This window comes from Triturus cristatus, chromosome 6, assembly GCF_964204655.1.
Source record: "Triturus cristatus chromosome 6, aTriCri1.1, whole genome shotgun sequence".
Taxonomy (NCBI): Eukaryota; Metazoa; Chordata; class Amphibia; order Caudata; family Salamandridae; genus Triturus; species Triturus cristatus.
In genome coordinates this window covers 1,442,949,792-1,442,974,248 of record NC_140589.1, presented here as the reverse complement: position 1 = coordinate 1,442,974,248, position 24,457 = coordinate 1,442,949,792, and the positions used below count along the sequence as shown (strand labels likewise).

Here is a 24,457-nt window from a genome sequence, read left to right as displayed (position 1 = left end):
AGAGCAGAAATTAAAAAGGCACAAGCCTCCTTTTATGAGCAAAGAATTCTGCTGGCCGCCAACTCTCCCAGAGAGACTTTCCTTATTATAAAAAAAACTCCTTAAAAGCCCTGTTTCGCCTGTTGCCCCGACATGTCAGGCCAACGATGCAATAAGCAGGCAGAGTTTTTCAACACCAAAATTCAAAACATCCTCAAATCGCTGCCCCAAGTCAACAATGAATACGACCATTCAATAGAGCAAGTAGATCAGGGTCCTCCACTTACCAGTCACCTATTGGACATTATCCCGCCTCTCTCCCAGGAAACTCTTCTGTCTTTAATTTCCTCGGTGAAAAGTGGTTCGCGTAGGGATCCCGCACTCATGAACGTCCTGAAAAAGGTAGCACCCACAATTGCCCCAACCATCACGGACGTGATTAATGCCTCACTATCTTCAGGAGTAGTTCCCCCAAAATGGAAAGGGGCTATGGTAAAGACACTTCTGAAGTAACGTAATCTGGACCCAGCGGATCTTGGCAACTATCGCCCTATCTCCCTTCTTGCGGGGATTGCCAAGATCGTGGAAAAATATGTCAACCATACTCTCTCAAACTTCTTGAAATCCCTTAGTTTGTTACACCCCTCCCAGACAGGATTTCGCCCATGACAAAGCACGGAAACTGCTCTACTAGAAGCGGTAGAGGAAAGTAGAAAGATCTTGGACTCAGGAGGGTCGGCAGCCATAATATTCCTTGATCTGAGTGCAGCATTTGATACGGTGAACCTCCGTATCCTGATCCATCGCCTCAGAAACATAGGAGTAGCTGCCACTGCAATGGCTGCGCTCCTTTCTGGAGGGACGCTCTTTTCAGATTTTTGAAGGAGACGGGAGTTCCGAACCTCTGCCTCGGTTGTCTTGTGTCCCCCAGGGCTCATCGTTGAGCCCAACTCTTTTAAATGTATATACGGCCCCGTTGGCGGCAATCGTGGCCCCATTTGGAATCCATATGGTGACGTACGCTGAAGACACCCAATTGGTTGCGGCGCTTAACCAAGCACCACAGCAGCCTAATGCCCTTCACAGATGCCTAACGGAAGTCTCCAAGTGGATGGGGGCGTCCCACCTGAAGCTCAACGGTGAAAAAAACGAGATCATGATTCTGGGAAACCCTTTAAATGTAACACTAGGAACCGTGTGGCCAGCATGCATGGGCCCAGCCCCGGTCCCCAAGACCGAAATTTAGAGTCTGGGCATCTGGTTAGACCAGAACCTGACACTCAGGGTGCAAGCTAGGAAGACGGTCGCCATTTGTTTCGGCCTGCTTAGAATGGCCAGAAAAGTGCTTCCTCTCCTTCCTCCCCCAGCCAAGAAAATCCTAGTTCAATCACTGATATTCTCAAGGATAGACTATGGAAATGCACATACTTGGGGGCCCCGATTGCAGTAACCACTAAACTGCAAACGGTTCAAAACTGTGCAGCCAGACTTTTGTTGGGAATGTCAAATCGCCTCTCAGCCAAACCTGCTCTCCGCTCTCTTCACTGGCTGACAGTAAAAGAAAGAGTACGTTTTAAATCCCTCTGTATCGTCCACAAGTCCCTGCAGGGTACCGGGCCCCCATTAATTTCAACCATGATTCTACCCTACAAAGCGAGCAGGCAACTCCGATCGGACAAGCTTCACTTAATTGAAGTCCCAAGAATTAAGAGGGCCAGAAGTGGTGGCCGACTTTTTTCCCTTAATGCAGCCAAGCTTAGGAACGCACTACCGCTGCATCTCTGTAGGGAACCTAGCCACCTTGTTTTTCGAAAACAAATGAAAACTCTTCTGTTTCCCTAAATCATTCCGCTCTTTATCTGTGGTCCTTTTCATTTCATTTCAGAGAAATCTGGCTTCCCCTTAGATGTCTGCCCTCCTAGAACTATGGCAGACCTCTCATAGGAGCTTGTCCCTTCAATCTTTTCTCTATTTAATTTATCCATCAACAAGGGAAAAATCCCATTAGAATGGAAGACGGCCCAATCTGAAGCATTCAAAAAAGGCTCTGGCATCGAAGGATCTCACTAACTACCGGCCTATCTCGCTCCTCCCTCTACTGGGGAAGTTGTTTGAGAAGCACATTAATAAACAATTTACAAGCTATTTGGAGTCAAATAGCTTGTTAGACCCTTCTCAGTCGGGTTTTAGACCACAGGACAGACACTGCTCTATTAGCGGTCACCGACCATATCAAATGCTCTCTCGATGCGAATGTACCTTCAATGCTGGTGCAGCTGGATTGGTCAGCAGCATTTGATACGGTATCCAATCTTAGGCTTCTTGGTAGGCTACAAGAGATTGGAATCCCTGGAATGGCTTTACAATGGCTGGCTGACTTCCTTTCAAAAAAAGTCCCAAAGGGTCATTCTGGCTTCTTATAAATCACAAACCATGACTCTGGATAGAGGAGTTGCACAGGGCTCCTGTCTCAACCCCATGCTTTTCAACATTTTTGTGGCTCCCCTCACCAAAATTGTTAGAGCTTTCTGGTTTTGAGATCATATCATATGCAGACGATACCCAGCTACTCCTTTCCCTTGAGAAAAATCTGATTAAATCTAAAGAATCTTTCTCTGCTGGGTTGAAAGCCATTACTACCTGGCTGTCCAAAAATAGACTCCAGTTAAACACTGCAAAAACTGAGAATGTGTTATTTGGGAGGGCCCAACTACTTTGGTCACAGGCCTGGTGGCCCTCAGAACTAGGTATGGCCTCTTCACCCAAATCAGTGGTAAAAAATCTGGACCAATCCCTCACTATGAACGAACAAATCTCGGCAACTACAGGCTGATGCTTTCACATGTTGTGTCTGCTTAGAAGAGTGTTTCCTTTATTACTACTCTCCACAAAGAAGACTTTAGTCCAGGCACTGGTTGTAAGTCGCTAAGACTATGGCAATGCGCTTTTGGCCTCCGCCAATGAGAAGTTGCTATCTAAGCTTCAGGTAGCATAGAACACTGCTGCACGTCTTATCTGTAAACTTCCCCCTGGAACAGCATCTGCCCCTCTTCTACAGACCTTACGTTGGCTACCTGTGAGAAGCAGAACTATTCCTAAGATCTGCTGTCTAACTCACTAGGCTCTTCTTGGGAAAGGGCCTACCTATACATCATCAAAGCTCACCCGCTATACCCCTTCTCGACTCTTAAGATCGTGCAACAAGGTTTTGCTTGAAGTCCCTAGGTTCAGAAAAGCCAGGTCAGGATGCAGGTTGTTTGCCTTCCTCGGCCCCCACCATTGGAATAACCTGCCAATGCAATTATGTATCTGTGAGGACTACTTCCATTTCAGGAAATACTCAATACTCACCTATTTTAAAAATAGCCCTCTTCATCTGTTGTCCTGGTTTCGTCGCAGAGATTTGAGCGCTTACTAAATTAAACACCATCATAACATCATAACATCATAACATCATAACAAGGGCAAATCATTGGGGGGGGGGGGGGGGGGGGGGGGAGTATTGAACGCAGTGTTTTCTGCATAAAATGATCATATAATTAAAGAGTGAAATAACTATTATTAGTGTTCAATTGGGAGATGTATTATGATCGGATGACCGTGAAGGCCAGCCTAGCTTGGGAAAGCCTCAAACGTAATGACTGAGACGAGGACATACGAATAATGTCCGGTTACTTACCAGTAAATCTCATTATCCTTAGTCCCTAATGTCCTTATCTCAGTCATTACAACCCACCTATCCACCCAGAGTATTGGCCTTCAGAGGCTTGGTATTTTTCAGCAAGTGTTGTGGGTAAGAGGCTTACCCCTCCACTTCTGTTTTTCTCTCCTGGCCGATGTGGGGTCTTCCCAAAAACGAATGGCCTGGTTACTTACTGGTAAGCTTCTTTATCCTTTGTCAGTAGCGTCCTCCTCATAGTCATTTACTTGTGAGGTGATCCACCACATGCACAGGACGAAACAGAGGAAATTGGAGTGGACATGAAATAAACCCTTCCCATTAGTGGTGGTATATGTTATGGCCAGGCCCACCTATCTTCCTGAACTACCAAGCCTTCTGAGGCCAGAGGCCCAAGGGACAGAAGGCATCCCATAATGACTGTGATGAGGACACCAAGGATAATAAAGTTTACTGAAAAGCAACCAGGGCATTATCCCTACATCGCTTCACAGTCATTTACTTGTGAGGAATGCCAAAGCAATAGTGGTCGGAGAACCACAAGAATCACAATTACTACTCATACACTTTTTTAATAGTGAAATTGAAAATGTGAGTATATAATGAAATAATAGAACTTTTAATCATTAATCACTAATTCCAAACCTTTCTGACTTAAACGATTCTCCGCCTAACCTATACTCAGAATCTTAAAATATCTAAGAAAGGTTTGAGGAGTTGCCCAGGTTCCTGCCCAACAGATCTTGGATCAAGGAACCCCTTTATAATCCACCCAAGTGATTGCTACGGCTCTCGTAGATTTGCTCTTCATATTTCATGGAAGAGTGACCGTAGCACTCATAAGCCCATGAAATGGTCTGTCTAGTTCATCTATATGTGGAAATATTAGATGCCTTACTCCCCTGGTTGGCTACATCAAAGGTACCTTAACAGCTCATCTGTTTTTCTGACATTTCTAGTGTGTTCGTAGTACACCAGCATTGCTCTCCACACATCCAAAGAGCAAAGATTTCATCCTTCGGAGAAAGGTTAGGGAAAAAAGATGAAAGATATCTCTATGACCTAAAGAGGGAATCTAGGTTAAGAAAAATGGATCAGTTCTTTGAACAATACTACCCTCTAAAATCCTCAACCTAGAAGAGTTACATAATAGAGAACCCAATTCACCCATCCTTCTGGCCAAGGTGACTGCCAACAGAAACACCAACTTTAAAGTAAGCTACTTGAGTTCCACCATGGATAAGGGTTCAAAAAGGAATCCCTGTAAAGATCTGAGGACTAAAGGTAAATCACAAGGCAGACAAAAAGAACGAACCACAGGTGTAGAAATGGAGAAACTTTTTAGATATATAAATTCAAAGTCTGATTTGTCCAAAACAAAAACCTTCCTGCGGTTCTCTATAGAAGTTAATTGCTGCCCACTGAGCTCTCAAAGTTGTAATTGTTAAGTGTTTGTAACCATTAAAAAAAAACTGTAAGACACTTCCAATCTCACAATCAATAGACTATTTCTGTTTTTCACACCATCATCTTTGGAAATTCTTCCAGTGTCTAGGGTATGAAGGCAATGTGGAAGGACATCAAGTCTGCTGGATTATAACAGCTGAATGCTAGGAATTCCCATCGATCTTAACCCCACCCTTTTAATTTCCAGGTCAAATTAGTAAAATGTAGAGATTCCAGATTCACTGGAGGGGAAGTAAAAATATGGAATTTCCAAACATGTTATAGAGACCTCAATAGAACTAAAGGGTAACAGAAAGGTTGGATCACACTTCAAATCAGTTTCATAAAGTTTGTTATACGTTTGAAGTTCAGTCCAAAAATCTGAAATTATTTTTCTTCTCAAACTTTATCAAGGCTGAGGATAACAGGTAGAATGAGACCTAAACAATGTCATATCAATGAGTGGCTGACTGCAAGGACACACAAGATGGCGACCTCCTGAACTACAGAGACTTGTTTTTATGGATAGCTTTTCATGGACTTACCTTACACCACATTTTGGTAATCAACTGGACTTTTGCTCCTTACCCTTGGAGAACTTGGTTGTAGGCCCACTTATATTGATATTGTCTATGCGCTTTATGTATGATAACATTCTCATACGAAACTAAGTCTCAGCGACTTTTGATTTATATAGATACATCGGAAAGAACTCAGATGACATTAATAATCGGCTACCTATGGATACAACATTGTTTGCTTCTCATTTTACCCACTGTCCTCAGCTTTGAAAAAGTCCAAGAGGACTAAACACCTGTTGGCCGCCCTGACTAATGTCTGTAACTAGCTTCATCTTAAACAACTGCACCATTGTGACTACCTTTGAAGAAAAATAAATCAAGATTTTTGGACTGAACTTCAAGCCTATGACTAATTTTGTAATTACTTTGAAACTGATTTGAAGTATGCTCCTAGCTTTCTATTTCATATTGTAGTGGGCCCCTATTCTTGAGGGGTCCATACTCAACACTTTTGGTAGCAGGGTTTTTCGGTTTGCTTAGAGCGCCAAATTGTTACCCCAGATCTTTATGTTGCGGTCATAGAACCTACTTTTCATCTACAAAGGCCACATACTTGAAGAGGATTTGTAACTAAATGTAGGCACTGCTACCTATGTAATAGCAAGAAGTGGGGGAAAATCAGAATCTCCTGAGCCGGAATGAAACCACTAGCACTACCTCTACTTCTTCCCTCTGGATCCTCAACAACAAATTAGGAATGAGAGGAAAGGCGTAAACGATTTTCATGGGCCACTAAGTGGTTAAACCATCCATTCCCCATGTGCCTGAAGTAAAACTGAGGGCAAAATCTCTTACATATTTGCCTTTCCCAACGACGCACAATGGCTCTCCGAATCTGCAGCAAATCTCTCTGAATGTCAACTGCACCGGGCACTGATCTCAAAACGTTTCAAACTTATGGATCGCGTAGTCTGCTTGCTTATGGTCTTCCCCTGAATATATTTGGCTGCTTGAAATAGAGGAAATTGCTCTTTCCAGTTCCCTATCTTCATGGCCACTAGAATCAAGGAAGAAGATTTTGACCCCCCTTGCCTGTTGATATATGCCTTCGCTACACCAGTGGATGTTTGAATTACAGTAAGATGCTGTTTTAGTGTGTTATGGAATGTCTTTAAAGCTTCCCAAATTGCTGACAGCTCTCTCCAGTTTGAAGAATGCCGCTTCTGTTTCCAGGTCAGTCTTCCTTGAGCTGTGCGACTCCCCAGAATAGCTCCACACTTGGTTAGAGTGACATCCATAGTTAGAAAGTAAGGAGGGTTGGAATTTAATGGAAACTCCTTGGCTAGAGACGGTGCTTAATTTGAAAAAAGCAAGTTCCAGGGCACATCTCGGAAGGCTACTGCAGCCTGCACCATGTACTGCTCCTGCTAGCGTTGCCAAGGACATCACCACCATGACACCCAACCTACAACTGTGACAATTCAGACTATTTCAGGCCACACAAAGCTATAGTAATGGTGTGAGAGGCTGGTATTATTCATTTTCAATGTGGTTTCACTTAATAAACATGGTTGTTGTGCTCATCTCAAAATTAAACAGACATCGCGACCATGTGGTGGACTGTCACTAGAACCGGTGCTGACAATTAAGTGCCGGTGCTGAGCACCAGAAACTAGCAGCTCAAATTAAGCACTGGCTAGAGAGAACCTCCTGAGCAAACAAGGAAATTGCATCGATACTTGTTTTCCAACAGGAATTTTCCTCTCTTACTCGACTGAAGTTCCAGATTTTCAGATGTTTAACAGTGGTCTCATATGCAGACTCACCCTTGGAAACAGGAAGGCATAAGAGGCCATATGGTCTTGGACTTTGCATAACCTTGCTGAAGATTTGTATGGGAAGGTGAGGTCGTTGTCTCAACCTCTCTGCTCCGTTTTGAGAAGGATAGACCTGCTTTCAATCACATTTAAAAAGACTCAAATAAAAACCTTCTTTTAGGAAGGTATCAGCTGGCATTTTGCATAGTTCGGAATGAGGCCATGCACCTTCATATAACCCTCCATGAGTTCTTTTACACCCTGTAGATTCTCCTGCTATGTTCTAGCCATCAATCGTCGAAATATGGAACTATCTGGAGATCCTGCAGATGGAGAGAAACTAACAAACAGAGGAACCATCATTTTTGTGAATAACCTGGGCTCAGAACGGATGCCAAAGGCAGGCCTCAAAAAAATCTACTCACACACTCGCTATGGTGAGTCCGATTTTATCAGGTCGAGCTATTTATAGAACCTACCTTTCTGGAGACTGAAATGAACAGGTGTTCTGGTCATTCAGAAAGTGAATGAGCAATATGCCTTTAAATCTTGTTTTGATCTTGACACATTTGCTGTCTGTTAAAGGACAAAGGTCAGATGTCAGTTTGTCTTTTTACTAACTGCTGCGTTTCTTATCATGGAAAATTGTGTTTAATTTTCTTTCACCTACTACAGCTAGAGGTTTTTGTCAAGTGTCATTTTGAAACAAAAGGCTGTAAAATGTCAGTTTTCTTTTTAACACATTTAAATAGCTTGTAAATGAATAGTACAAATATATCAAGAATTACGAAAGCATATTTTTTTTTTGTAATTCAGAAGTGTGATGCAAATAAAGATAAAACAGGAGCAAAACAAGTCACACTACTTTACTTGGTGATGCGCAAATGACAAATATTTGCAGAAACTCGATTTCAAAACATCATTGTTTGTGCACTCTATAGTTTGATGTCCGCACGTCGGTGGGAAATTCTGAGCCATTTCATTTGAAAATCTGCTGATTTCAAATGACAGTGTGCTAACACTTCACGCTTTAGTTACGTATTTATTAAAAGTGATAGTTCTTCAACATGATTTCAGAAACATTCCAGAACCCGCCCTGATGACAATGCTGTTAATGAACTAAGAGGCAAGTCAAGGGTCAAGTGTATCCTATGTGTAGCTCGATTTGTATTCTGTATGGAGAAAAAGGTGGGCTGGTGGCGGGGAGTTCAGGTGGCCCTCACCCAGCTTAAGCAGGACATGCTAAGGGGTGGAATGGGCCTACTGTAGGGATGTGGAATTCCTATAGCCCGACGCCCGGGACATATTGTTTGGGGTCAAGGGCAATAAGTTTTCATGTGCATTTTGTCCTTGGGACAAGTAGGCCCAACCCCCAGTTTACAGTACCACATTATGGATCAGGGAAAGGCATTGCCTGTAGTTAAGGTAAAATTTGTGTCAATGTGTTAATGCGGTTCAAACATGTATTTATGGTTCATTAATGCAAAACCTTCAAGATTAGGTTGAGCGCTCTAAGTAAATGTTGTAAGCTCAGACTGCACTCCTGACAGTGGTTCCAGTATAAAAATGTGTACACACGTTTTCACTGTTTAGCAATATGAGGCTATGTATAATGCTCCCAGAATGCTATCTGATTATGTGCAAATATTTCCAGAAGCTTGAATGCAAGATTGACGATTCTTTGCTTTCAAAATAAAATGTTCACAAAAAAATGCAAAAACATTTAGCTAAACTACAGTAAAGTTTTAGGTACTATTTATTTCCAGCATCCTTTAGTAAAATGTGTTGATGTATGCAAGTATTTCCCAAAAAAATTCAGAATGGAAAATCAGTGTAACCAGCTTTAATAAGATTATGGGAAACCTAAAACTAAACGAGCATTGGTAAAGCCAGCAGGTCTGAAATTGTTGTTCAGCCTTTTGGTTTTGTCAATGCATGACTTGTTTTGGCATGGCTTTTGTAAAACCTTATTGGTGTGGGAGCTGCCGGGCCCTCACCATTATAACAAACATTGCTTTTGTACTCAAAAAGCACACATTGACGCAGTAGTTCTTGGCACTGAACAAAACGATTGTGTTGATATGCTCCTTGTGAAAGAACAGAACCTGTCACTCACAGTGAAGCTAGCCAATAGACAGAAAGTGAAATAATTTTAATAAACACAAAAGGTCATGGTTAGCGCCACACCTAATTAGGGGCCCAATTATTAAATAAAGTCTCAAAAGTGCACCCATGTCCTTGCATTAATTGCAGATATACAGCTTTCGTGAACTCACACGATTTTACAGAAGTAGGCCAAGAAACAGAACTCCTAGAAAATATTTGTGAACTGTATTTTAGCATGAGCTAATATGCAGGTGTAGATTTGCTCGTGAAAATCTGAGTGTTTGCAAGTTCACTTTCCCTCCAACCCCTTTTTCCCCCAACCCTGGAAAAGTTTTATGTCTGCCATTGTCAAGAGTACATTTCCAAACTTTCTTAGTATGGGAAAAGATTAGAGAAGAGTTGGTGAAAGCCCTTAAAACATGCAAGTTAATAGGTTTGCACTAACTCACAAGGGCATTCCATCCCTGGAACTATTGCTTACTATTACTTTCAACCCCAGTATGTAGATCTGCGGAAACGTGGCAACATAAGGGAATTGCTAGTATTTAAACCCTACTTTGGAAGGAGCCCTTGCATAATCAGAGAGGCTATTTCAAAGCTCTTATATAATGAGATTACTGCCATAATTTGTCGCCGCATTACATGGCACAAAAGGGACAAGTGGATTTTGTTAGAGGACAAGTATATTTATGAAGCAACCTGTCCCATGGACAAGTAGATATTTTATTAAATTCCACACCCATGGCCTACTGGATGTGGAGCTTTATTATTATGCCTCCAAACTGCAGCATGCAGCTTGGTAGGCATCTGGGGATGACAACTGGGAAATAAGGCTATTCCGCTGCTCTTACGGACTGCATCCCCTGTTGGACTTGCGCATGCGCAGGTCTCGTACGCTTCCCGATACTCCGTACCTGGTTAGATAAATGGCAGCGATCTGGGAAAGACTAGTTACTAGAATCTTTAAGAGGCCATCCTTCACTAGGGAGTTAAGTATTTGGACACTGCTCCCTTTTTTTGTCCGGCATGGGGGACGGAATGGACATAGGCACTCACTGACTCAGGCTGGAACGCGGCCTGTGAATTAGTAAAAATGGTCTCCTGTAATGCCGGATTTAAATTGGCACACATTAATTTCTTGCACCGTACGCATAGCACACCGGTTAAACTCAGCAAGATGTATGCGAGTAGGGGGGTGGATTGTCCTAGATGTTTGGGGGTGAGGGACTGCCTCTTTACTGTATATGGCATGGGACTGACCAAGTGTGCAGATTTATTGGCAAAGGGGGATGACAAAATTGAGAGAAGTGACAGTGCCGGAGTTCGATGAGACACCCCAGATGTGCCTGCTTGACATCTTCACGAAACCCAGGCAAGGCAAAATGCACTGGAGATTCTGTCAATTAGCACTGGGATTAGCGAAGAGAACGGTAGCCATAGGATGGATAGGTACTAGGACCCCCTCTGTTGCGTTGGCATAGAGATGTATAGGAATGGGCTGATGCTGAGAAAATCCACATGGACCGTAGCCACAGGGATGAAAAATTACAGGAGGACTTAGATACCTGGACCACGCTGTTGGAGAACATGCACCCAGAGCAGGGGGATTGACATCCGTGATACACAGTCACAGGCTGTGGCATCACCTGATGTTTGGGTACGTGAAACAGTGGTTCAGTGAATTAAAATATTTGCCCAGGATCACATAATTTGAAACCACTTTATGGGACAAGAGCATTACAATTAGGACGAGTAGATTATTTTAGTCATTAGACCTGCAGATCTAGTAATATTTTTACGATTTTGAGAAGCCTGCAAAGGGTAACACCTGGAACTAACAGTGGATGTCAGAAACACAGAATTGTAAAAACTTCTGGTGTTCTGATGTGATGGAGCAGGGGAAACAAAATATTTTTGTACCCCTTCAAAATTAATGACCTCATAACTCTAATGATACTAATTGTTTGAACGCATGTACTAATCAACAAATGCACCTATATTAGACACTACATGTGGGAAAACTAACTGGCTTTTGCAAAATCTAATTTACTTGCAAGTGTAAATTTAATAATATAGGTTTTGTGTGATTTGCGTAATAGAGTAAAATCGCATGGATTCTGTTATGCAGTAAAGTTGTACAGTGGCAAAAAAAATGCAGATGGGAAGTTAAATGGCTTTGAATGCCGCTTTTGCTAGGTAACATCAAACACGGGTCAATAGAATGACGGGTGGTAAACAGAAAGGCTTATTTTCTATGTCTAAATCCTGTTGTGTTGGTTCTTATACTAGTTTCATTCGGGCCTAGTAGGCCATGCCTGAAAATAGCTGCAGGAGAGAGACGGTATGGCGTGTGCAGAATAAGATGGCCCCGCACATGAGCAGAGTGGATGCTTCAGTCACGTGTATGCGACCTATGCCCGGAGTGAGAGATGTCAAGGCCAGCCTGACCTGAAACTAGAGTCGTGCCAAGAGTTCAGCATGTATGCATGGGAACGGATGAGAGAACTGAGCTACAGAGGAGGACCATCAGAGTGTGTTCCAATTTCATTAACAAGTTCAAATTTCCTTTGGACATTGGGGATCACGAGGACTACTGTATGCATTTATTGTTTGCAGACCGGTTCGAACAAGGAGGGTGATGAGGTGACCATCACCAACCCTCCACTGGACCAATTAGAATGAATTCAGCCCCTAAAGATTTTAATTTTGAGTATAGCAAGTTAGAGAAAAGGGTATAAAATGGGCCTGCGCTTACGTTATGGAGTTCAACCTTCCTTCATTTTTAGGTCTCGCCTGACAAAGCGCATGCGATGGTCTGGCGAGACATTTTGTGAGGGCTCCAAAAAGTGCTACCAGGCCAGCCTAGAGCTACAGTGCATGTGCGCGGGCGCGTGTGCCGCGCTTGACGCGATTACTTTCACTTTGATGTTTGATCGCGATCACTTTCGCGGCCGCACGGCCGCTTGGCATAGCCAATAGGTCTCGCTTTTGGGACCTTTTTATAATGTATTTTAAGCAAGGTTTACAAACATTAGCAAAACAAAGTAGTGGGCTTTTGACACCCTAGCGCTTTCTAGGAGTTTGAATCTGGGGTTGTGTCCACTGAACCAATTTGACTAAGAAACCTGATGACAAAAGTTTGTGAGAGGTCAGTAAAGGACTTGAAACAATGTGTCCTATTGAAATTGAGCAAGGTTGAAGCCCTACATTATCACCCTATATCAGAATGCATTTTACCACATAATTTCAAGCCATCAAGGAGACAGAGCTGCTCGTTTGTTTAGAAATCGTTGTTTGAGGGCACTGGTTCGAGTACAGCAACTGAAGTGGACAGACTACAGCTCCCAGAATTCATTAGCTGTCATACAAAACCCCGGGAACGAAGTACTGGGCCCTTCGTGACATTGAGTGAACTGGTATACTTAATTTTAAGCTAATAATACACTGCAAATCGATATGGCCCACCGACTTTTATTTCTGTACTTACATGTGGATTTAAAAGCTGGTAGATGCAACGTGCAGGCTTTTTTGTAACCTCGTGGAAAAGGAATGACTACAGTAGAGGGTGAACAGACCATCTAGCTTAAGTAACCGAAACTGGCTGCTCTAACACGATGAAAAGAAATGCGCAAATGCTTTCTCACTATACAGTACCTTATTTACCCGTAAAATAAATTTGCCGACGAATCAGTCTCGAAGACTGAAATTGTTTCACAAATTGAAACTACTCGCCGAGTGCAGCAGCAAAGATTAGCTGCTACCGAAATAATAAAACGACTACCGAAGCAAAAGTAAATTTAAAACTGTGTGTTTTGTATTAAATTGTTTAGCTTCTATGTAGGGCATTTTTGTTTGTTATAAGGATTCTGCTGAAAGCGTATCTAAAGCGGCACTTTTTGGGAATCATTTATTTCTTGAAGATTTCTTTGGAAGAGTATCCTGAAATATAGGTATACTTCTCTCGGTTTGTATGTAGTCTGTAATATATGTAGGAAAAAATATATGCATTGTGTTTGTGCGTTCTGTGGACTTTGCTGCAACATTCTGTATACAAGAATGAGGTAACAATTCGTTTCAAGATGTCCGCCTTAATTGATACGTAAAGGGGGTGCACCAGCGGTAAACTGGTGCTTATTCTGCTCATTAAAAAAAAAACAGATGCGAGGGGTAAGCCTGGGACATGGGTGAAAGTATGGGGCCCCTGGAACGCCTACCGAGGGGGTATCTGCGCGCCACCGCTGCTGCCTGATCCCTCGCCAGCCCCATCCCCTTAGCCGACTCATTCCCCCGCTGCCGGGCATTGGGTTCCCCCAGTCCTCGCTTTGCTCTCTTCCCCCTCTTCACACTTCTGTGTATAGTTGGGATCCCCCCTCTTGGGGAGCACGTGCTGCTATTTTTGATTGTGGGTTGCCTTGTGGGTGTGGTTTTAATTTTTGTTGTTCTTAATTTAAAATGAAACCGCATAATGGGGCCTGGATGATGTGGTTTTCGACATTGTTATCTATTGAGAAATGCTCCTCCTGTAATACCACGTGCTCCATGAACATATGTCGTATGTTCCTACTATTGCTAGCGGCCGGCCGGAAGGTTGTGGGCCCATACTTGTATACTTTTACGACCTGTAATAAACGGTTTAAAAAAAAAAACAGAAAATCCAATGACAAACAACTCTCTATGTGTAAAGTTGCAGCGTTCAAGAAGAGAAAGAGGCAGAAAAAGAGTGCATGCACAACACAGTACCTCAGTACACAATGTCACGCGAAACAAGGGTGTGCAGACCAAGAGAACAGGATGACACTACGAGGTTTTTGTAGATATTTTTTATCTAAAATAATTATAAATTAATATAATTCTGAACTTTATATTACATCAAAAAGAGGACACAAGTAATTTATTATTAATCATAAATTATAAACATTTACAAGATGAAACAATGTATCTCCATAACGTAAATTTCACCTGCCCTTAAGTTAAGTGTTTAAAGTCTTGTTCCTTTTTATTTTTCTGCTACTAGTATTATACATAAACTTCTTCCATTCCAACATGGCGCTTTCAAGTGGATATCACCTTACACGCAGGTCCTTCTGTTTTAGTGATTACCCTAGAACGGGATCATGTGTATACGAGTAGCTCAGGTTCCGACGTGTGCGACATGCCATATGATTCCATCTTCCTGTTCTGTTTTCAACAGTGTAACTAAAGTAGTCATACGCTTTACAGACATGGCCTCAGCAGAAGATGACACTATGGACCAGTTTATGGATAAATTCAAAGCTCAGAAGTACAAAGGAGCGTTCAAAGAAGAAACATGGGAAGAGTTTGATGTTTTATTTTGTACTGGATGTTCACTTCAGATTGAAGGTGTGATGATTGACACAGCTGTAAGGCCATAAGATGTTTAATGGGCACCCAGGCAACATAATATTTTATGGGTCCTCTGTTTTCGCTTTATTTAGTCTTTCAGGGTTCTTTATCGCAATTTTTTCTAAAAATATTTTTAATGACTTAGCAGTTCCTGTTGGGAGTATTACTAATGGAACACGACCAGGCCTGTTTTGCACGAGGGTCTTTAATGTCTTAAGAAGTGAAATGAGCAAAAATAACTGTGCACTGGAATGCGACCAGGGCAGCTACTAGTGACCGAGATTGGTTCAAGCACTCCATACATCCCTTTTCTAGTTCGAAGACTAGCACTCCATACATCCCTTTTCTAGTTCGAAGACTACCAGACAGTGGAGCTGTCTGATTTGTTAAAGACATTTTGGGGGCATTCGGATAGCTTACTTAAGAACGCGTTCCTCCGTTGTATTACCATTGGCTTTGTAAGTCACATGTGCTTCCTTTCTATTGGCTGACTTCATTTGTTTTAGGCTATCCAGTGTGGTCCATCCTGTAGAGCATTGTCTGGTTTAATGTATTCTTCCACAGTGCTTCCTTCCTGTAAACAGGCCTTTACATATTGTCTTTTATCTTGTCACATTTGCTGTGCATTCAAATACCAAGGTCAAATGTCAGGCTCTGTCTACCAAGGGAGCTTAGTGTTTTCTTTCTCTGACTTTAAAGTGAGAGGCTTAATCTAACAGTCTAGGGGTGTGACTGGGGGTTTGATTTTTTACTTTTTATTCTATTTAGGATTTTCTCATCATTTCAATTGCTCTCCCTGCCTCTGTCACAGCTTCTGGGTTTTGCTAGCAGTGTGACACCTTTGGGCACCGGGCGCTCAGTAAATTAATTTTCTTTACTTCCAGCTTTTGTCTAGCACGCAACAACATTTAAATATCTGTAAATGAACTGTGCTGAATATATCGGTATTAGGAAAGCACAAATGAAACTTTTTGTGGTGTGATTCTGAAGTATGCTGGATACAAATATTTGAATACGATCAGAAACAAGCATTGGCATAGCCAATAGGTCTCGCCTTTGGGACCTTGTAAGTGTTTAGCCATGCAACACTTGATGTTGTTGCACCAAGGATATTGTGCTGGATAACTAAACACTTATAAGGTCCCAAAGGCGAAACCTATTGGCTATGCCAATGCTTGTTCTATCCTGAGACTGTGCATTTTGGACTTCGAACTTTGATTGAGAGTAGGAACGAGACCGTTGCGGGAGTTGCTCCGGGAGGGGACTGCGTCCGAGGAGGTTAGAGGGACAGTCAGTCAGTGTTGGGAGATCTATCCTATGCTCAAAAACAAAACAGTTCAAAAAAGAGGGTCCAATGGAAAAGTTTTATAGACCACTAAGGATTATATCCCCAAACTGACATAATGAATACCAAGAAATCCTAGGGTCTAATCATATGTCACTAGTATATACGAAATATAAATACTTCTTGAATAAGAATGTATCAAACCAACAACAAAATTGTGCTCATAAGATCATCTAGGGGCAGATCCCTTTAAAGGACGTAATCCCTCACTCACCAAAGGTGACATGCTTCATCATAGGGACTCTCCTCCCAAAGGAAACACCTAGTTCCTTCGAGGGCTACAACCCCCTCACTGTGAGGGAGGAGCTCAGGGATGTTTTAAAGGAGTATGTAGGGTATCCTAAACCCACCTGTGATGAGTCTAACGTGTGAGTGAGGTCGCAGTGCAAAATAATCTACTATGTGAAAAATAACGTGGATGAGTGAGTGAACGCTAAAACTGGCTACTAGGCATCAAACAACAATTTTAATCAGAGTATGCCTATTGTCAGGATTAAGAAAGCAGTGCACCAGCGGTATAAATTAAACCGCTATGGTACTGCTTGGCAGGAAGAGCCTCCGGCAGCAGGCTCTTCCTGCCAAGCAGTACCGACGGATAGAGCGGTTGCCAGGTAGAGGTGAGGCTTTACACCCAGCGATAGCGGGTACGGTGATACCTTATCACTGATAGACCAAAGATAACATCTTGGTCCAATATCCTTTGATGTTGAAATTTATCTTTGTGTTATTCACTTTTTGAGAGCAGCAGCATTATTCGTTTAGGTCCTGATGAAAGCCTGATCCGATTAAGGATCATTATGGCTGAAACATGTAGACCAATTATCATCACACCATAGCGGTTTAAGATGATCTTATAAGCACAATTTTGTTGTTGGTTTGATACATTCTTATTCAAGAAGTATTTATATTTCATTTATACTAGTGACATATGATTAGACCCTAGGATTTCTTGGTATTCATTAGATCTATCCTATGATCTGCGGTTCATTCTTTGTTTTGGTGAACCATTCTCATCCGCGCCCTACTGCCAAGGGTAAAGAGTATTTTCCTTTTCTATTTTAATCTTTACTTAAATGCTTACTGAGGATGTTGAATGTATTTGCTTAATAAAACTTTACTCATTTACTTTTATTCGATGAATTTCAGATAAAACCATATGCTAACTCTAAATTGAGTCTGTGATTTTTAGATTAAAATGATTAATAAAAGTTAAAGGTTTAATTGTGATTGAGCTGGACTTAAATCGCCATCAACTGATTCTACTAGTTGGTCCATCGACCAAATAGCGGAGTACCTTGATGTTTACAACCAACAGGTTTTAAGATTAATGTATAGAATGTGTATAGTGTACATTCGGTCAGTTTAATACGGTAACCTGTTTGTCTTGCATCTCGTCTACTTATCAATAATCCAGAAAACTGAGTAGATTTGTGTATTTGGTGTCATGGGCCCCAACGATTTAGGCTTATAATAGAGGTAGGGGTTTTCTGGGTTGATGTCATAAGGGAAAAGGCTTTTTAATAGCCGCGCTGCATCTGATGCAATTGGTATGTAAAAGTATGTATTCCTCAGGTCTATAGTCAGCAAGTAACTCACTGGAGAAACCAAAGGCATTATTTTCTAGATGGTCTCAATTTTGAAATGGATATTCTTTATCCATTGTTTTAAAATGTTCAAGTCCATGACTAAGCAGAAGCTTCGGTCACCTTTGCATCCAGGAATAGGTCCCTTTTCCAAGCTGATGTTCAGGAACCTAAATGCTGAGCAATGCCTGTATTGAGGAGTTTAGTGTCACCGTCTTCTTGCATACCGGCTCTTGAGCAAAATTGCTCCCTGTATCAAATAGGGCAGACGGAAACTCCATTCTGTTACACCTCTCTACTGTCTGTAGTACCCAGGAATCTGAAGTGTATTGCTTCCAAACTTCCAGGAGGTGAGAAATCCTCCCTCTTATAGGCCAATTTATGCCACTTCCGGCATTGGATATCTGCTTTTTGTTCTCAAGCAAGATCTGCTCTTGTTGTAATTTTTCCCTTTCTGCCTCTTTGATCCTTGATTATATTGTGGACGATAAAGCTGCGAAAATGACATGTCTAAATTGAACACAAACGAAGCTGATGTTGTAGACGGATTGTATAAAGCAAAATGTTTTTTTCTTTATTCTAAGCAATTTGTCATCCAAATCAGGGTCAAACAGTTTAGGGCCCTCAAATGGCATTCGAAGGGCAGCATTCTTTTGTACATAATCCATATGCTAGTCTCTAACAAAAACATTTATTCTTGCAGCTATTGTTGCCCCCGATACAACGCTGCTGCTTGTACTATATTGAAAGAGATGACTGACAAACTCAGTTTGCTTTTGCAGACGTTCCACAAGGGCTTAGCATTCTTCTGCTTAAACTGCTTAAAATAGCTCTTCAAAGTCAGCTAGCATTGACTGACTGGTGTATGCCCTATAAATTCCTGCTCACATTGACATTTTGAAGCCTGCATAAGCCTTTTTCAATGCCTGATCAGTTTTATCTGTGGTGTCTTTATGATCATTTTCTTCAGGCATGAAAGCATGACCTACTAAGCTAGCCACCAATTAATCCACTTGCACAAAGTCTAGAAATGTATTTTCAATGTCTTCCAAAGGGTATAGTTTAGATATGAAACTGGGCAACATGATACTGTCCGGAACCTTCCTTCTACAAGTCCCACATCTTAAATGTGCTGATAGATAGGTATGGCTAGAGTTTGTGATTTTACAAATTGCCTTTACACTGGCTCTGTAGAAGCAGTGAGTACACAACTGACAGAAACCTCATATTCATCAGTACCATGGATAGAATCAGGTTTTTTCAATATATGTGCCCTTTAACTCAGCTGCTCGAGCGCATTCTTCTTCCTCCTCCTCATCAGCTCTCTCAGATGGCATATCCACTTTCTATTCCGCTTTTTAGGTATGTCTTGTAAACGCAAGAGGATATCCCAAAGAATCTTTTTCACCATTTCATGAAAGGCGTTATCTACCTCTGGATCTTTTCCTAGTGGGAGATCTGGATCTAGAGCCCTTACATGCAGAGAATGGGTCTAGAATGATTTTCTGTTTCCCCATCTCACAAAGTTGGGGGGAAATAAATATGCTGAAAAACGAAAAAAGTCAGAGCATGCGTGTTCGTGGTCTGATGACTCACACATACTCCACTCACAGATACTGCTTTCTGTGCGCATGAACGTGAAAGCAAGTCAAATTATTCAAATAAAGGAAGGTACCAGTCACGCTCACAAAACTCCAACCATCACCTAAATTCGGTTAACTTGCATACTGTGGCCGAGTCACTCTATGGCCGCACAGATGAGCTCTCCAAAACCAACTTCCATTTTCCCAAAACAGCAAGCCTAAGGGTAAAAGGGAATTCCTTACCAAACAACCAGAAGAGACCCCATATACCTTCTATGTGTTGGCAATGCTCCCTGATTGACACTCGCTTCGCCAGAACCCTACAAGGCACGGTCTCAGTCGTCGATGTAGGACCCCAGCCAGGCAGAGATTCCCAGCTCCTACGGCCCAGTCTTAGTCATGAAACAGGAACAAAATCAGATAGAGTAGTGAGCCTGGTCATAACTTTTACCACCCCTATGGGGTGGAGGTTTATGCCATGCCCACCCCCTACTACCTGGCTTTGGTCCTGTTAATGAGGTGGGATCCCCTCCGAAGTAAAATGACTGTGACAAGGACATAGGGACTAAGGATGAGATTTAATGAAAAGTAACAATGTATATTCTAAGTTATTCAGAATGAGAGAGGATTTCTCCCAATCCTATTTTTTTTTTTTTAAACAAATGCACAGCCTAGCTCTCTATCTTATTTTTGTATAAAACACCAAAGTAAGTGATGATACGGAACGGAGTCAAGTAAACTATGCTTGCAGACAAACTGGTGATAAAGGTAAAAATTAAGTTCATAGTTGACCGCAAAGATCTACAGAATAAAAAAACACCACAACTTTCTAAGTGAATAACCATCAGGGAGCTGACATCAAAGCCTGAATGTTCCATAACATTATAAAGAAACTCAGCCTTCGGACTCGTTCCTTTATATCATTATGGAACTCCTCCAGGATCTGAAATATCCTTATAAAGTAGGAAAGGGACTCCTTTATCGTTAATAAAAGTGCTTTGTTCCGGTCAAGAAAAGGTGTCGCAGAAAGCCTGTTCAAAGTCGTAACTACGCAAATGGAAATGTCACACAAGGATAAACTGAAAATTGGTCACCTTACGTATATCAGATCGGAGTACTGTACCCGCTGTTTCATTAAACTGCTTCCAATGGAGAGGTAAACACATAGGCAAGATCACCATTCATCACACACAGATACAATACATTTAACAATAATTATTGCACCCATATGTGCTAACCCACACCTTTACAGCTATTGTATTTTGTAAAACATACCGTTAGCGCGTTGCTTTGCGACTATCCCACGTGTTTCAAAAGTTAACGTTCAGGAGCAAGGAAAGCAGCTGTGCGAGCAGTCTATCAGAGAGATAGGGGTGACGCAGGGAACATTTATGTAAACAACACTCCACAGAAGCTACCCACTCTCCAAGGGCCGACAGAAGTTTTAAAGCTTCTCTAGCAGAGCTGCCGTACACATCGATTTCCATTACTTTTGGCAGCCATTTTGAAATGGGTGACATCACGTTGGTCATAAGGGAACTCACTGAGATTACGTCGTTTTACATCTAGTCTCGCGAGATTATCGGCCATATTGAGTTTGGATTATATGTATAAACTATACACTATAGTGGGGAGTTGGTCATTTTCACCCCATTCCTAAACTGTAACGAGTTCGGACACCTAGCTTGTACTCGTCTTCCGCTTCCTTTTAATGATTGTGCCTACCGTCCGTTGTACTTGCTTTTGTGTATGCGAAGGCTATGTGTGAGGGTAAATTTAGGTCCAAGGACGCAGTCCTGTTGCTGCTTCGACTACTGACAGCTCCGTTCCCACGGAAACGGCGTCTGAGATTACAGCCGCAGAACCACATTTACAGCAGAACATTGCCCAGCTTCGTCGCCGCGCAGGATTATAGCCCAAACCTGCAGCCATGAATAATTGTGACCTGGACAAACTAGCTATCTCATCCGGTAAACTAGAGCCTGCATTCGAACCCCGCATTACCAAGTACAAGGCGAGCGTGAGCAGCGCAGTACAGAGCATCAGCCTCAGTTTGCAGACTAGCGATACCGGGGCCTCGTACAGTATCCGAGTGAGTCTGCGCTGCGTACAACCCTGATTGACACAACTTGTACTCGCTCTGCCTTGCTGGCGTCAAAATAACTTTTTAACAGTTTGTCAACTTTGATTTATTTTTAGTTTTTCACTTGAACAATGCCCAAGCTTCATTGCAAATCAGTTGTTTAATAACCTTCTTCTTCACAAATGTTGGCAGTGCTACAGATAGAGCACACTGGAAGAACACGCATGCATGGGAGCCACGTTCACAAAATTATTGATGGGGCCTGGGTCACTTGACCACATTTTGAATATACATTGGAAAGAATTGCAGACGCTGTTAATTTCGTTATAATATCTCAGCTCCCTCCATACTTCATATGCGCTGCCCTCTGCTTCTAAACCGTTCTGATCACTACTAAACACTTACTGGTCAGTTATGTGTAGCTGTGTAGTCCACCTCAATGGGTCCCACTGCCAGTGCGTTACAGCCGAACCACGGCTTCGCACATTATCCCTCCCCCACAAGATCCTCTTGTACCCGCTTCCCATCCACTTTCGAGCACGCTATGTGACGAGAACAGTGCATAAATAAAGAAATATTTTGTTCCACACCCCATGTAGAGGCAACTTCACTTAAATATTCTAAAACCATGTAATAAGAAGGTTCCAGAACATTACACCCCTTTCTTAATATACAAAATATATAGAATTCTAGATAGGTGGCTGTGAAGAATGAGGGTTTTTTACCGAGGAGTTTTGAATGACATCATATAGCGAAGCTCGAGTGTTCTATGACGTCACTCAGAACCCTGAAGTGAAAAATATCCACGTAATTAACGTTTTACCCGTCTATAATTTTATGTTATGTATCTCCCTCAAAACCACCTGCCCCTGCTTTCAAATGCTGTGAAGGGGCAGATGAGTAATCGGTGTGTCATGCATAACATAGCCTTTCATCCCTTTCCCAAATCTATAAAATGAAGGGAAAAAAAATCTTACCTCCCACTCTTAATAAACTCCCACCGCCTTCCCTGCCTTCCTTCAGCTGTGATTGTTGCATTAAGTCAAAGCAGACAAGCAGCTGATAGGTCCTCTGAGAGCTTTACAGCCTGGCCTGGAACACATTTATGACATAGTAACAGTAGGGGGACGGGGAGGGGGGGTGAGAGTGGACATGATGACCAGGGAAAATAACATAAAAAAACCAAAGAAAAGCACTTACCTTGCGCTTGCCGCATCGGCGATGCAGTGAGCGCAAGATAAGTGCTTTTTTTGTATAATCAATTTTTATTTTTTTTAGAAAACAACAGCACAGTATTTCATTACATTGTAGCATGTAATACATTCACATATTTCCCTTGGTATTGCTCTATATTTACTTAGTTAGCTTGCACTCAACTCAAGTCCCGAAGTTTATTCACACCTATCTAATATGCTTTTACTGTATCAGTCTCAACCACTTGTCCCATATGCGACCATATTTGGCAGGACATCCTCTCGTCTCATATACTGTTTTTTTCTGCATGGCTCACCAGTCCACTCCCTTGCACCGTTTAGACATGGTCGGGGGGCAGGGTCTTTCCAGGTGACCGCAATGTCCTTCTTGGCCACCATGGTAGCCATCCCCGAAAAAGCTTTGTCGGTCCGGGAGCCACCCAACCCCTCCTTGACTCCCAGGAAAAGGGCTAGGGGACTGAGACCTCCAGCCTAATGTTGTGCTCAGCTCAGACGCTATTGCTGTCCAGTATTGGGTGAGGGTGGTGCAGGACCAGACCATATGGTAGAAGTCAGCGGATCTACCGCACATCGCGGGCACTTGGGGGCAGGAAGAAAACCAGCTCGATGCAGGTGGACAGCGGTGAGGTACGCGCAATGGAGGTAGTAAACTTGAATTAGTCGGAGCCTGGTGGAGATGGTAATTACTCGGGGGGCCATCAGGGCATCCATCCAGTCCTCTTCTTCAAGAGGGCCAAGCCATTGCTCCCAATGGTTCCTGAGAGAGTCTAAGGTAGTTGGGGAATTGTTAACCAATGAGCGATAAATCGGGTTTCTTTTTTTAATGTTATTTTCCCTCGTCGTCCTCTGTCGACTCTCCACCGCACTTACCTACATCGGCTACTCCTGAAATATTCTGATTTTGGGCTCCAACATTTTGGGAACAATTTTTTGTTGTTTCTTATCCTGGGTTTCAGTAACTTGTGGACACCATTTGATCCCCAGCAGCGTCACAGTGTCAGCTTATCTTCTGTTTTTAAACAGTGAGGCATTGGTGCGCTGTGATGGGGTTTATGCCCTGGTACACTCCGGCTACACAGTCAACTATTTCTCTCTTTTTTTTTTTTTTTAATTTTTTTTTATTGAAATCAGGACAAGAGATCAAATCAGCAATTCATTTGGAAATACAGAATAATTTATACATTGTCATATCAATATATCTTAAACAGCAGAGATATAAATGTCATAGTTAAATTGCAGAAACACAAAGTTTGTATAGTTCTCAATTGCAGGTACAGCATACAGGACAGAAGAGAAAGAAGAAAAAAAAGCAAGAGGAGAAAAAAAAAGGGTGGGGGAAAAGAAAAAGAAAGGGTGAGGATCAGATAAATATAGGCCCCCAGATTCTGTCTAACTTCTGGAGAGAATTAACTCCTCTGATTTTAGCTAGGGAGGATTCCATAGTATAAATTTCTCTAACGAGAGTCCACCATTCCATCACATGTGGTGGATTGCTTGCGGTCCACGCTCGAGCTAGAGTCAATCTAGCACAGCTTATTAAAATGTTAGAGAGATCCAATTGTGGATCTGCTTGTACATTGTTAGAGATCTGAAAGCCTAACAATACATTGATTATGTTGAGTGTTATTGATCTAGAAATAATCAGAGCCATCCCTTGCTCTACATTAAAACCAAATTCCGTAAGTCGAGGGCATGTATAGAGCATGTGTTCCAAGCTTGCAGCAAAGAGATCACATT

The 24,457-nt window shown here is 42.2% G+C and overlaps 2 protein-coding genes across 4 annotated transcripts in view; one reads left to right on the top strand and one right to left on the bottom strand.

The window, feature by feature from the left end:
• C1D (C1D nuclear receptor corepressor) overlaps window positions 1-20,935 on the bottom strand; it is a 122,906-nt gene extending 101,971 nt beyond the window's left edge. For 2 of the 3 annotated variants that reach the window (XM_085612510.1, XM_085612508.1), the window contains exon 1: window positions 20,699-20,935. The gene's annotated coding sequence lies outside the window, so the exon portion shown is untranslated. Of the gene's footprint in view, window positions 1-7,921; window positions 8,019-20,698 lie in introns of all 3 variants that reach the window. The other variant, XM_085612509.1, reaches the window with a different exon arrangement.
• A 325-nt stretch (window positions 20,936-21,260) lies between these two features.
• The window catches only part of LOC146821513 (uncharacterized), a 436,639-nt gene continuing 433,442 nt past the window's right edge, over window positions 21,261-24,457 (top strand). Inside the window, exon 1 of the mRNA XM_085612507.1 lies at window positions 21,261-21,515. Within this exon, the coding sequence (XP_085468633.1) occupies window positions 21,354-21,515 (162 nt within the window). The 5' untranslated portion in view covers window positions 21,261-21,353. The remainder of the gene's footprint in view (window positions 21,516-24,457) is intronic.